Source organism: Triturus cristatus, chromosome 10 (assembly GCF_964204655.1).
Source record: "Triturus cristatus chromosome 10, aTriCri1.1, whole genome shotgun sequence".
Classification (NCBI taxonomy): domain Eukaryota; kingdom Metazoa; phylum Chordata; class Amphibia; order Caudata; family Salamandridae; genus Triturus; species Triturus cristatus.
The window spans coordinates 114,100,615-114,115,946 of NC_140593.1; the positions used below are offsets into that span (position 1 = coordinate 114,100,615).

The 15,332-nt window shown below is 42.3% G+C and overlaps 1 protein-coding gene across 2 annotated transcripts in view; it reads left to right on the top strand.

The window, feature by feature from the left end:
• TGFBR2 (transforming growth factor beta receptor 2) overlaps positions 1-15,332 on the top strand; it is a 171,968-nt gene that overhangs the window by 102,230 nt on the left and 54,406 nt on the right. For both annotated transcript variants that reach the window (XM_085630568.1, XM_085630567.1), the window contains exons 4-7: positions 554-722; positions 2,212-2,414; positions 6,585-6,641; positions 8,832-8,888. In XM_085630568.1, coding sequence (XP_085486694.1) covers positions 554-722; positions 2,212-2,414; positions 6,585-6,641; positions 8,832-8,888 — 486 coding nt within the window. The remainder of the gene's footprint in view (positions 1-553; positions 723-2,211; positions 2,415-6,584; positions 6,642-8,831; positions 8,889-15,332) is intronic.

A 15,332-nucleotide genomic window follows, 5' to 3' on the forward strand; every position in this document is an offset into this window, starting at 1 on the left:
TCTAGGATAGTCCACCATAGACCGTTCTCAGATGCATGCTTTCCATATAATATTGAACTGAGGGAGCCTGCATCCTTTTTGTTCTAAGGGTTGACTTAAGTTCAGTAAATCTGGGCCAGAATGCGGTCCAGTTTCACCGACTTAACCCCTCCACACAGGGGAACGGGGAAAATAATGAGATATATGATGTTGTCCCACAGCTCGTCACCTCCTTCAAATTGACCCGAACAAGCACAACTGCTGACCAATCAAATGCTGAGCTACTGTAAACAGCTCACCAACAAAGGGGATGGCGACTTATTTTTTGGGAATTACATTCACTCTTTCACACAGCTAATGCTGTCTCTAGCCACACCCAATAAGGGATTCGTTCTCCTTATTTAATATAAGAGTGCCACCAGCACTGACACATCTTCCAACTTATGGTCTAAGGCCTTCCGACATCTACTGGAAAGTATCTTGTAAGAGGATTAAAAGGATAAGATAATGTAATGAACTACAGACATGTCATTTTAACTTCCTTCATCGTGAGACCATCTTTCTGTTTGTCTAGTAAAAGAGATTTTCGAACGATCCAAACATGATGCAGGAATTCCAATGCACCAGCAGTGCCGGTATTGTGACCTGAGGCCATCTGACTGCAAAAATGAAGGCCGCTGCACAAGTAACTGTGAAATCTTCGCCATCTGCCTTTTCGCCCATGAAGTCTGCGTTGCTGTCTGGTGAGACAACTTTGTTTTTATGCCCAACAATAGGGATTAGCTTTTATTTTCTCTTCTTGGGTCCTGGAACAAAATGTTAAGTATTGCAGGCTTGGGACCCTCTACTAGAGGCAGCCTGTTTTTGAAGAAAGATGGGACTTCCTGTAGGATAGGTCAGTCTTCACAGAGATGAAGATGTTAGCTATCTTCTTAACAAAATCTAGGCCCTGCAGAATTTGAACAGTGACGGATTATCAGTGCCAAACTTTATGTTGAGGATCAGGTGGTTTTCGGTTATTTCACCCCATCCTCTGAAGGTTCTTACCTTTACCCGTAAGCATGCCAATATAGAGGAGATGTTTCAGAAGATGTTCTACTTCTTTTCTTGAGTCTACTGCGGGTAGGCTGCTAGCTGGTCTTTCAGGGGTGCCCCCTGAATATCGAACTCACAATATCCGTTGGACGGCAAATCGAGGACAAAATATCAAAAACAAATATCGACAGATAAGTCAAGAGTTTCTAAACCTAACTTCACATATATGTACCTGCACGGTACATGCATCTTCTAGGTACAGAGTTGCGGATGTAGGAACATAAATCTATACTTCCCTATAGGCACTTAGCTTTCAAATTTTTGTCCTTCGATAATCTGTCCTCGATATTCTAGTCTCTGGATATTGTTTGTGTCGATATCCAGTAATACAACCAGTCTTTTGAGCGCACAGTGTTTTATGTTAACTATGGTTCTTTTATATTTGTGAAGTTAATAATGCCTTTTGTTTTTTTATATAGATTTATTGTGTAGTTTTAATTGTACAGTGCAATCCATGATTACTTCCTTACTTTTAGTATGTGATTTAGAGGTCCTTTATTCTGTTTATGTGAAACTTTCTGCTGACAATTTTTACATTGTACAGCAGCATATATGCCATTTATTTCGCATGTGTATGTGCTTTAAAAGTAACATATATTGCGTAACATAGCGGAATAATCTCAAAGGAACAGGGAATTTAGGAGATCATAAACGTTTGTAATGGTAGGGCCCGTGCAAGTAGGCGCGGTGGGACAGGGAGAGGGCGGTGGGGCAGGGAGGGGGTGGCGGGGTGAAAGTGACAACGACGGGATAGGGAATGTAAAATAAATAAATAATAAAACCACTTACCTTGAGCTCGCCGCATCGCCAAGTTGGCGAGCAGAAGGTAAGTGGTTTTATTTATTTATTTTACATGCCCTATCCCATCGTTTGTCACTTTCACCCTCCCTCGCCCCTGCTCCCCGGCCCCTGCCCCACTGTGCTTACCTGCACGGGCCGCCACTGGTTTGTAACGAAGCAACATCAAAGTACCAGCTATAAAATCATGTTCTGAAGAGAACGCATGAGATTCCAGGGTGATACAGGAAGACACATTTAGAAAACATGTATATCATTGATTATTTGTAGATGTCGTTGTTGGAGCCTTCACCTAAGGAGGCTGACACAGCAAGCTTTTTGATTCTTATTATTCTGCAGGCGAAAGAGCGGTCGAAACGTGACGTTGGAAACCTTGTGTCATGACCCTAGAGTGAATTTATATGGTCACTCACTGGGCAACGTGGATGAAGGGAAATGTGTCCTGAAGGAACAGAAGGTGGAGGGCGGGATGCTGTACCTGTGCGCCTGTACTGGTGAAGACTGCAACAGCCAGCCCAGCTTCAGTGACTTTGCTGCCGAGGGTACGTGTGCCGACAGTGATTTACCCACTGCATGTGAGAAGACAATGGTGGCAGATTTACAAAGTTCTTTGCGTGTGCACCCTTACTTCACATGCCCAAATTACCTTTTTTATGAGTGTAGAAATATTTGTGCAAGATGATTTTACACTTATCAAAAGTTTTTTGTGTGAGTTCATGTACTATTAGAAACAGAGTGGGTATTTCAGGCCAGGGACCCATGAAAGTTGATCCCAAATATAACTGTTTGTGGGCATTTACAAAAAGAATGTTTTTGTGGTTATTCCCAATCTTTTTGTGTCCTATTTTCACCATAGCAATTGTAGAGATGTACTCCTGCCACAGGGAAGAGCTAAATCTCTTTGCAGGGTTGGTACAAAACACTCTCAACATTGGCAGGGGTGTATGGGAAGGGCTTTTCCAAGAGCTGGCAAATGTTGACATCATCGATTGGCCAGTTACGCCACGGTAATGGTTGGTTTGACAAGTGTCATGTGTATCAAGGGCAACTGTTGAATTGTTCCTGAGTCTGACCAGTTGTTCCATGGGGAGATGTCAGGGTGGCTTGGTCTGTGATTCCAAATGGGGGCTGAAATATACCAGAAGCTGCTCAGTTACCCCAACAGGCATGCAGAATTTTTCCAGGGAGTCTGAAATGATGGCAGGGTATGCAAGCTTAATTCAATAGGAACTTCACAATTGTGAAGTAAGAGATGCTGAAGGTTGTGATAGGGTTCGCCCAAATATGTAAATATTGACTCAAAGACTAGGCACATAAATGTAAATTTATTAGCACTTAAGCCCATTGCAAATGTACCAGGATGCCTCCCAGGCAAGTCCACCTAATGATTTGGAAGGTTTCTGAAAAGTCTCTTACCATATAAAGAGATGGGTGGGTATGAAATACTCCCAACACTGGCAGGGTTGTACAGGAAGGGCTTTCAAGTTACCGGCAAATGTTGACTGTCCAATAATTCCATGTGGATGTTCAGTGTGCCATCAGAGGACTACTCATTTGTCAAGTCAGAAAATCTAATATAGCGCACATATCACCGGTAGGTCTCATGGCGCTTGCAGAGATTCCATAGACTGGAGGTCATATCCAATTACATTATTTCTGGTCAAACAGCCACTTTGTGGAAACGCTGGTTGTCTGCAATAGGAAGAAGATGAAACTGCAGCTTGTTCCAGAAATGGGGGGCGAGGAACGAAAAAGATCTGCCCCCATTGCGTACGGTACGGACGCGCAATGGGGTGAGAAGAGATTTTGAACCAGATCTTAATGTTCTTTCTGGCTGATGCCATAAATACTTTTATGAGTTAGAAGAAGGATTTCAAAATGACCAATTTTCCTAACTGGAAGCCAGTGGACAGATCTCAGAGTTGGGACTGAAGGAGATCTTGGAGGTAAATTTAAGATCAGTCTGACCGCCGTATTCTGTAGAATTTGCAATTTAGAAAAGAGGTCTTCATTTAGGGAGGCTAGTAAGGCGTTCCCATAGTCCATGCAGCTTACAATTAAGCCCTGGACCAGAGGCTTCCTGGCTTCAATAGGTATTTGTATCAAGGGCACTGCTGAATTGTGCTAGAGGCTGCTGAGTTGTCCCACAGGGAGTGCTGCAGTATACCAGAAGCTGCTCGGTTATCCCACCAGGCATGTTGAATCTTTCCAGGGGGTAAGAAATTTTGGCAGGATGGGCACATTTATTTCAATGGGAACTTCACAATTGTGAAGGAGGAGAAGCTGTAGTTTGTGATGGGGTTTGCCCATATATGTTAAGATTTGCTCACAGTCTGGGCACATCAATTCAAATTTAACTAGGACTTACGTTGTGACAAACGAGTCACGATGCCTTGTAGGCAAGTCAACATCTGCTTCCACATAATGATTTGGAGGGCGGATGGTTGTTCTTCTCTCCCTGATCATTAAACATTGCATGTTTTTGGGTGCAGCTGACCGGTTGTTCTCAAAGAAGTAACGCCAGTTTAATCATTATAGGAGAGGTCGTAGTATAATGAAACCTGGGTGGTGAGATTTTGAACATCTCAACAAAGACCAGGTAACCGAGACCGCTATCTTTGATGTTGGCCCTTCAACAGCATTCAAAATCCGAGGGATTTTTTCAACAAAACCTTTTTAGGTCTCGCCTACCAGACAGCACACACTTTCTGTTGGCGAAAAGCCCTATTGTCAGCTTACGGTGGGCTTAGAGCCCGCTCATTGCTTACCATGGTTAATTATATTGTCACTTTCATTTGCTTGCTTTTTATTGCTTGCCTTGTGTAGCCTTTACATTCTCTTCTTAATTTGTTACCTCGTCTGGCGCATGGCCTCATTACTTTTGTCCTTCAACTGCTTACTTTTCAAACACTAATTTGTATTTTTGTTTGAGCACTCCATGAGAGCGCATGTGTTTTCCAGCTGTCCCTCCTCATGTCACTCTATTGCCCTCTTCATGGGTTCATTTTGCTGTCACCCTTGTATTTCTCCCACACCTCCCTCTGTGATGCACTTGCCCAAGTGTTCACCCCTCACCTCAGCAGGTCCATGTTGCTGTTTCACATCCATGTGCTTCCCTTCCCCCCGCATGCTGCATTGCTCTTTGTGTGTTGTTTTCCCCTAACCCTGCCCTCTATGTTGCATCCGCCTCGGCCGCTGGCCTTCCACGGTGATTCCCCCAATACGCTTCCTTCGTGTTTCTTCCACCTATTTGCCCTCCATGTTGCTTCCCCACGCTCTCTGTTACTTATCCCATACCCCCAACTACTTAAAAAATACACTTTTGCCCTACTTTTTTCTTTTCATTTAGCGATCCAACTTGAAACAGCAAATAAAAAATAAACAAAAACACCTCAGTTACTTTGTAGGCGTGCACATGCGTGGCACCTGTGCCTATAAAATAACGTGGCCAGCCACATCAAAGGCTTTTTAAATCATTTTTAGCCATACTGTGTAGCATAACTAAAAACCATTAGCACAGCTACTGTTTACCAAAGGGGAAGTCTGTTGATTTTTCCGATGCTTGTTTGTATGTGGAATTATTTTAACTTAATCAGAGTTAATGCGCGTTTTTACAAAGAATGGGTTCAAGACAAATGCCATTTGACCCAGTTTAGAAAATATTTTACAGCCAAGGTCTTGTCATCTACGCTGTTTTAACAGCTAATGTTTAAAGTATACACTGGGTTTGACTCACATACGCATTAATGAGTATGGGAATTAGTACCACAGGAGTACTCTTTACATACTCTTGCATGTTCTTCTTTAAATCAGCCCGGATACGTCCAACTCCCTATAAATAAAAGTGCAAAGAACGCAGAGCCCCTTCTATTTGCAGTAATCGTATATGAATATTGCCTAAGTATTCCCCTTTAATTCTATTTTAGATGTTTTGGGGCCAGTACTGAAAAGGAATGTACTCTAAAGGTCCTTTGCAAATTGGCCCCAGTGTGCCCAAAACTTCACTTCTATGTAAAAAAGTGCCCAATTTTGCCTATGACAGTGAACGTAGATGCAGGCGCTGTTCACAGCTGTGTACTGTGGTTCTCACCAGGATCTCATAGTCAGTCAACAAGATTCTGCTGTGAATTACAAATGTATTATGAAGTATTGTACTGACCGTAAGTAACCATTGTGTACTTCTATCCAGACCACCGACCAAAAGTAGGACAAGAAATTGGCTGGCTGGCACCTTTGTTAGCTAAGCCAAATCCATATTCTAGGACACATTAGAAGTAATTTTGGAACATCCAATGTGGTTGCATCTCTGGTGCCTAGCCCAAATAGAGTTCACCAGCTTCCCCTGATGGCAATTATGGCAGATTTGGGGCTTGATTGGAGTTTACACTTTGTTCAGTTATTGTCTTTCCCCAAAACTCTCCATTTCCTTCATTGACATCCATTTCTGACGTCTGAGGTCCCCATTGGTACCAGTTACTAAGTCTTTGTTATAAGAAATGTATTGCCGGTAACGTAGCACTGGTCTGGAGGGGAGCACCATTACTTTATGTTTCTTGTGTTGAGTTGAATGAACCTATGACCGTGAATGTAGCAGGACTTCTTCGTGGGCATTGAATCACTCCAGGATCTAATGGTAATTCATATCAGTATTTTGTTTGTTGACTGATTTATGTTTCCAAGCTGTGTACTAATTGCAACCATTGTATACTTAGGTCCGGACCAATTCCCAGCAGTGGGACAGGAGATTGGATGGAAGGAACCTTCCTTAGGTAACAGTTTTATTTTGATTCTACGATTTCTTTGAAGTAAGGGCCTGATTTATACTTTGGCAGACGAAGTACGTATTGTCGCCACGGCGGAGTATTTTACTCCCGCCATTGCGAGGGTACTCCACTCACCAAAGTTAGAGAAGTCCACCAGCCTAGCTGACAGCTCTTGTATTTATATGAACTGCCATGCATCGACATGATGGGGAAGTACCTCAAACTTTCAATATCTTTTCTATTTTCAAAAAGGAAATTCCAATGCAAGATTTTCTTTTTGAAAATAAAAAACAAATAACCCCCTCACTGTTGGAGGATTTTCTCATGGTGTTAAGGTCAATTTGTACTTTATACTGCCCACTATCACCAGGTTTTACCGAGGAATGACGGACAGTGAAAACGGGCCATGTGTTCACCCACTCTAAATAGGGCGGGCAAACACATGGCCAAACCTTCGAAAGCCCTTCCTCTGTCGGGCCGCCAGAGGTGTATATAGGTGATGGAGACAGTGTAGTCTCTGCCATCTACTTGCTGAAGTTCTGCTTGATGCTAAATGAGGCGGGCAGAAATTTGCGTTGGCAAAGAGGGTATTTCCAACGGGGTACCCTGTCCACCAAAGTCTAAATCAGCTTCTACGTTTTTCACTTTTGAAGTAGTTCAGAGCTGGGTAACGACCCCAGGTTGGCTGGAACAGTGGTGCACTGATGGGTAGTAGTGGACAAGTTTAACCTTGGTTTAAGTTTCTATTTGCTCTGGGTGTCCAGTTTTCCTCTTTGTGCAGTTCTTTTCCCACTTTGGCATCTATTTGCAATGGCTGAGGGACACATTGTTACGGGTTCCTGAGTTTTTTGTGTTAATAAATGTATTGATTCTAACGTAAGACTGGCTTGCACTTGTGCACCATTGTTTTATGTTTTTTTTGCTTGGGATTCTTGTAATGGGCACTTCTGCTTGAGCTCTGTTACTTTTAATTCTCAATAAAAAATTACCCATTAAAAAAAGGAAAACATGTACATTTTGATTGCCAATATTGTTGTGAAGACCATGATGGTCTCCATTTTAGTTAGTACATCTTTACTTCATGGCCTCCCCACAGCATGTTATCTGTAATAGAAAGTATGACATTCATAACAACCCATGAAAAATCTAAAGTTCATCATGGCTGCCTACTGTTTAAGCTGACATGTTTTGTCACTTTCATCATTAACAACGTGGAACCGAAACTAAAGCTAAACATGTGGATAGATCTGGTGTACTCTGTTGCTTCCCCATGCCCCTCTGTGTTAATTCTTCCCATACACCCCCAACCATTTATAAAGAAATTCTTTTTCCCACTACTTTTTTCTTGACCAATCTAACTTGATTAAGTAAATACAAAGAAAACCCTACTACATTACTGTGTAGGCATGCAAATACTTGGTGCGTGTGCCTACAAAATAACATTGCCAAACACATCCTAAACTTTTTTTTCTTATTTAAGCCATGTTGTACAGCATAGCTAACAACCATTGGCAACGCCAATCATTTCCAAAGAGGAGACCTGCCAAAGCCAGTTAATTTGTGGAATTATTCTAACTAAACCAGAGTTAATGCTTGTTTTGCCAAATGGTCCAAGACAAAATTAAATTGTACCGAGTGTAGAAAATATTTTAAAGCCAACGTCGCGTTCATCTACGCTGTCTTAACAGCTAATGTGTGAACTATACATGGGGTGGTTCACAAATTCATTCATGAGTATGAGAAGTAGTACAACAGGAGTACTCTTTACATACTCTTGCATGTTTTTTTTAATAAGCCCTGAAACGTCCAACTCCCCATAAGTAAAAGTGCAAAGAACACAGAATCCTTTCTATTTGCACTAATTGTATATGAATATTGCCTGAATATTCCCATTTTATTCCATTTGAGATGTTTTGGGGCCAATTACGAAAAGGCATGTGCGAATATGTAAAAGAGAACTACAGAAGTACTTCTTTGCATACTGCAAAATTCCTTTGTAAATAGGCCACAGTGTGCCCAAAACCTCACTTCAATGTAAAGAAGTGCCCAGTTCAACTTACGACAGTGAACGTAGATGAAAGTGCTCTTTGAAACCGTGTACTTTGGTTCTCTCCAGGATATAATTCACCACAGAATCCTCTTGGCTGACTGATTCATTACAAAGTACTGTACTGACTATAGCCATTATGCACTTAGATCCAGACCACCGCCAAGACGTAGGACACGAAATCGTCTGGAAGGAACCTTCATTAGGTAAGATTTTAATACATATTCCAGGACTCATCAGAAGTAATTATTGAACAACCAGTGTTGTTGCCCATACGGTTCCTAACCCGAATATAGTTGGCCATTGCCTGTCAGGTCCCTAACCCGAATATAGTTGAGCAGATCCCAACGCTGGATTTTCTTTTTGAAAATTAAAAAAAAAAAAAAATGACACCCCTGCCATGGCATATTTATCCTGTGGTATTGGGGTCATTTTGAAGTTTTCACTGCCTAATTCTACCTGACAATTACGGACAGTGTAAACTGGCCATGTGTTCGCTCACTCTAAATAGGGTGGGTGTACACATGGCCAAACCTCAGATGACCCTTACACCATCAGGCCATCTGATCTGTATGTAGGTGGCGGAGACAGAGTAGTTTCCACTGTCTACATATTGAGGTTGTATCTGATTCTAAGGGAGGCGGGAGAAACTTCACCTTGGCAGACAGGGTACTCTGTCGCTGTTGCAACTGAGTACCCTCTCGACCAAAGTCTAGATCAGGCATTAAGTTTTAACTTTTGAAGTAGTTGCATGCTGGATACCGACCACAGTTTGGGTGGAACATATTTACACCACTGGGTATTAGTGGAGAATTTTTGGCTTGATTTGAGTTTCTGTTTGCTCTGCATGACCTGTTTTCCTTTTTGCCCAGTTCTTTTCCTTCTATGGCGTCTATAGGGAATGGCTGAGGTTCACACTGATACGAGTTCCTGAGTTTTTTGAGTTAATAAATGTATTGATTCTAATTTAAGAGTGTTTTGCACCTGTGCACCATTGTTTTATATGTTTCTCTGCTAGAGATTCATGTAGCGGGCACATCTGCTTGAGCTGTGTTGCTTTGAATTCTAAATTTAAAAAAATACACATAAAAAAGGGGAAAAACATTTGTAGTGCCAATATTGTTGTGAACAAATTTCAAACAAACAAATGCCTCAGACACCATAAATTTATATTTTCATTTTACCACAGACGTCCTTTTAATTAACTCTGTTAACTTTTCTTTTTCTTGTTTTATCTTTTTTTATATACCTTTTGCATACAGAGTTCCAATCATTGATTCTTTTGGAACATACCCGCTATATTTTCTTTAAGCAAAAAACAATATCTGCAATATTTACAGTGCTTACATGAATAGAGAGATTAACAACAGAATAGACATATTTTCACGTGAACAAAACACATATCTTTACATATAAATGCGAAAAAAGCATCCGTTTAACAACAGGGACAATTATTTTCAATTTTAACTTTTGCAGTCCTACTTATTTTTGTATACTATTGGGACATATATTATGTCCTCAATGTGCGTGTTTTTTTCTAGGTCCTGCGGGGGTCAGAGACTCTCCATACACTTTTTTTTAACTTGAGCTTGAGCTTTCCAGCTCAAGATGCCTAACACTTGGCATGTTATTGTCCTTATTGGCTCTTGACCTCCTTATATGTGGTTGCCAACGCGTTTCGACCTTCGTAAGTGTTGGACCAGAACTTATTATTTAAATAAAGGCCTTCATCAGGGTGGGACTGTATTTTATCAGGACATCTAGTACCTGTATTAAAAATAAAAAATAATTGGGTTGTAATACTGTGCTTTCTGCTATAGTCACTAAAGGTGGTTTATTAGAATTGGTTCCACACGTACCTTATTCTCATTTTTCACTGTGGTGCAATTTTTCAGCCTGTATAAATAGAATCACATGTCGAACGACTGAGATTTCTATTTTTTAATTTATGCGGCATATTTTATACTTTACTATTGGTGTCACTCAGAACCTACCAGGCCTTGGCATATTGGAGACATCTGATGTTTATAGCCTCCTATGTCTTTTCTTTTTCGGGGGGTTTTATGTCCTCCGATTCCTTGTATGTCTGGAGCAAAATAGATTTTATGGGGGGAGAGAAAGAAAGGATGTAGTTTGTATCATGTCTCCTATTTATGCTGCTGTACAAACAGCATATATTGTAATGTATGTGTTAGCGCAAAGTGCTCATGGTAATTGTGTGCTCTTAGTGCTTTTTTATAAGAACAATTATATGGTGAGTGAAACGCATGCATTATTCACTGCGTTGCTCTGGGCTTCGTTGGTGTAGATTCAGGAGGTGTCCTATTTATTTTCACCTTAATACAAGTGCTCTACATGCAAGTGTTCCTTTTCCCCGCGCTATGACTGTGATATTGTACTCGTTATTCTATGCAGCCATAGTGTCAGAACTTCTTGCCCTCCTCGAGTGGAAGCGTGCGCTGTTTTTCGCATACCTCTGCTTTGTCTTCGGCTTATTAGTAATCTTCACCTTCTCCCGACTGGAAATTGTGCCGGCTTCTTATTGTTGTGAACAGGGCCTGACTGGGAACCGAAACCGGCCCTGGCAAGCTGCTCGGTCGGCCCTCAGGAGGGAGGAGAAGAAGGTGCGGCCGAGCGGTTTGCTACGGCCGGTTTGGCCGATTTTGTTACAGGGGGCCGATATTGCCGGCCCCCGGTAACAGTAACAAAAACAGCCCCCAGGGAGCCAAATCTGGTCCCCACCCTAGCGGCCCACTGGGGAAATGCCCGGTGCCCGCTATGGCCAGTCTGGCCCTGGTTGTGAACACCATAATGGTTTAATTTTAGTTAGCCTATTTCTGCCTCATGGTCTACCTGTGGTCTCTTATCTGTAAAGGAAAGTCTGACGTTCCTAGCAGCCCACAAATTATGCTGAGTTCATCCTGGCTGCTTACTGTTTACGCTGACGTTTTGCCACTTTCATTATTAACAACATGGAACCTCAATTAAAACTAAACATGAGGATAGACCTGACGTATGCTTCGCCATGTTAAATCAGTCTGATAAGAGATACAGTTTCTCTGAGCTCTGTTTTAGTTTGAAAATATGAGATAGAATCAGTGGTCACATGCTATTCCAACCCCAGGATTTGACCATTGATGAGGAGAGGCCTTCACGCTAGCAGCATTGCGAGAGGTTGTGTCGGATTCACGATCTAGTCTCTCTGAGTCCGAGAGCTGGTTTCTGACTCCATGAGCCATGCTGAAGGTGTCCCCGACCGAACGTACACATTTTGCTCTCCCTCATGAGCTCCGATAAGAAACAGCTGAACGAGCTGTTCAGACACATCTATGATCCATTTTGAGAAACTTAAAGGGCTTTTTCCTATTTAATGCTGTAGCTACAATTTACCGTAGCACTTAGATATAGCATTTGAGGTGTCACGATGCTAGAAACAGCTTGTTAAGTTGCTAGGAAAGTCCTACTTATTTTCACTAATCATAACATGCCTAATTGTTCTTATTTTTGTATACTGTGTGTTTACTATTCATATTTTTAGCATTAGACTGGGGGTTTTAAAATAAACATTTCTATCTACATGCCCCTGTTATCTTTGTGTGTGTTGTTCACAAATGAAAGATTGTTTGGATTGCCACTGTGTCCCTGAATCTTGAGGGGTCTGATAGTAATAACCTGGAAACACTGCTTGTGCACGATCGCTCCTCCGGTCTGTGTCAGGGCTGTGGTCCAATGTTTTTTCTAGTTCAATATTGGTACAATGAGCAGAGTCTTCCATCAGAGGGTTAGAAAGCTGACCGCTGCAGCTCTGGGGGACCCCCAGAATACATATCAATATGCGGAGGTCTATATTTAGATCTGACTGTAGGCCTTTAGCAAGATTTCTAATCAGGACCCGACCAGAAAAGCAAAGTGTTCATTAACAAGGAAGACAATTTGGGTCAGGGAGAAGTATGTAAATACTGTTATTCTTTCCTTGAATTTCAGCCACCTCCAGATGCTCTTGTCCCAGAGACAGAGCGTGCTTGAATGTTTGGCTGCAGTATTTGTCTCCACTGGCCTAATATAGAGGGCAAAGAAACTCTGGCAAGACAACCAAATCATCTGGGTGATCTTCATTGGCTCCCCATTAGGAAGCTACTCCGTTTCAAGATCCTCTGTTTAGTGCATAAGAACATATACGGAAGCGGGCCAAGCTATTTCACACAAAAAACTCAGCTGCTACCAGCCAACTAGGACGCTCAGGTCAAGCACCAAATCTCTTCTCACCCCATGTAAATTTGTACCGCCAGGTATGGCGGGAGATCCTTCTCTTTTCTCGCACCTACTCTCTGGAATAAACTTCTATCTCACTTACTTTCTGTAACAGAGCACAATCGATTCCGCAAGGAACTAAAAACTTGGCTAGTTGAGCACCTATAACGTACCTTTATCTGGCCTTCAGCTCGTACCCAAGCGCCATGAGACCTCCGGGTGATATGTGCGCTTAACCAATATCCTTGACTTGACTTGACTAATGCAATCACGTCATTGAACATGGTACGGTTAGGTTTTCTCCTTCTCCCCTTACCTCTAGAGCTACCTAGACTCCCATTCTCCAATGTTGTCACCAGGGTTTCTATCAGGTGAGAAACTTCAGTGATGGGAGAGAGGCTAACAGAGAACCACAATTAATTAATATTAAATAATTAATATTATCAAATGGCCGTTGCTAGTATGGTTTTGTTCTGGCAGTGTAAGGTACTGTTCCCTCTCTTTAAAGAGCTCCAATGCAAGTCTGTTTTTGTCTGTCATTCGTGTAAATAGAAGAAAGATTTGCTGTTAGACTTTAAACCAATACCCAGAAATAGGATTCCACAAACTTGACAGAAAGGTTACTAATACCTATGTGGGTGTAGGTACGTGTGAGCATATTTTAGCCTAAACCTAATTAAAAATTAGCAGAATGCTGTGCAAGATGGGGGTATCACAATGAGACTCTGTTGGTGCTAGGGAGAGTATTAGAACGGGCCAGACGAAGGAGCGAGAGAAGAGTAGGTTTTTCTGTGGAGTAACTGAATAATAGACAGAAGGGGCAAGAGGTGTATAATGCTGGGCTCTGGGAGCCTAGGGGTTTGTATGCTGTAATTCAAGATGTCATTTTGTAGTTTTCACTGCCCGTTACTGACAGGTCTTACCTGGCTATGATGAACAGAGAAAACTGGCCATGTATTCCCCCACTCTAAATAGAGCAGGTGAACACATGGCTAAATGTCTGATGGCTCTTACTCCGTCTGGCCGTCAAAGGTATATGTAGGTGGCAGAGAAGGAATAGTCTTGTCCGATGACATTTTAAAGCTCCGCCTGACTAAATGAGGCTGGTGGATGGAGTATCCTTCCACCAACATAATGGCCTGTCCGCTCAATTTAAGTGTGGGTGGACCATAGGTTTGGCTACGGCAGTGACTACTCCATCACCGTCATAGCCAATCCTCTCAGACGGCCCCACGGAATAAGGTCCATTGGCGAAATGGCTATATGTTCCCTCACCCAATCGGGAAGGGTGGACACATATATATATATATATATTTTTTTAATAGATTTTTTTATAGCGCGAACATGACCCGGTATCGGGTATCAGAGCGCTTTACATCGCACCAGTTGTGTTACATGATGACACATTTCTTTTTTGTTAGGCACGGGGAGATTAAGTGATTTGCCCAGAATCACAGGATGTTCAGCGTCATTGCCGAGACTTGAACCTAGCTCCCCAGATTCGAGGTTGACCGCCTTAGCCGTTAGGCCAACTCCTCTCCCCAAATATAGTCCTTTTTGACTGTCCTTCACTGCAATGCAAACCCTGGTGGTAAGGAAATGCTAATAAAGCTCCTCCTGTTATGGGAGATGACTCCAAAGGGGAGGAGAGCATTGCACTTTTTATTTTTAAAAAGAAAATCGCGTTTCAGGATTTTTTTGGAAAATGCAAAAGAAAACTGTTTGGTGCATGGCTACGTCCTGCTGACACAGTCCTGCACCAAACCATGATGGCGGTTCTTGCCAATGCATTATAAATGACCGCCTGCTTGGCGACCATTTATACATTTAGTGGATGGTCCCTGCAGGAGCAGACATAGGTCTGCATTTCCTGTAACTCATACAACACTGTCTTGCATAATCCCAGATATGAACTATTACAACAGTTAAACCGCCCTGGGATAAAGAATTTGGCAACATTTGCTCTGTATGGGAAAGACAACCAGTCCATGTAAAGTCCATGGTACATGTCTAAACTGAGCTTTTTGCAAGGCACAGAAAACTGTGTAACAAGAAACCTCTACTGCAATGCATGGACACTTCACTGTTAATGCACTGCAGTGGAAACACTAAGCTGAGCAAGGCAGCTGCTGACCAATCAGCTGCTGAGCTGCCAATAAGAGGCTTGTTGGACTTGGCCCTTTTGGCAGGTTCACCGCTAAACTTTTTGCCTTTCCCCAAGCCTTTTTCCCTTTAAAGTGTTGGTGGTTTTAGGCCTCTGGGCACTTTAGCACTGTGGCCCAGTGTAAAGTGTGTGCGCTCTCTGAGTGCGTGTCGTGAGATTGGCCTGCCCTCCCATAGGAATGCATGGGGGATATGTGTCCATGGTAATTCCTGGTATGAGAGGAGTGCAGGGGCGA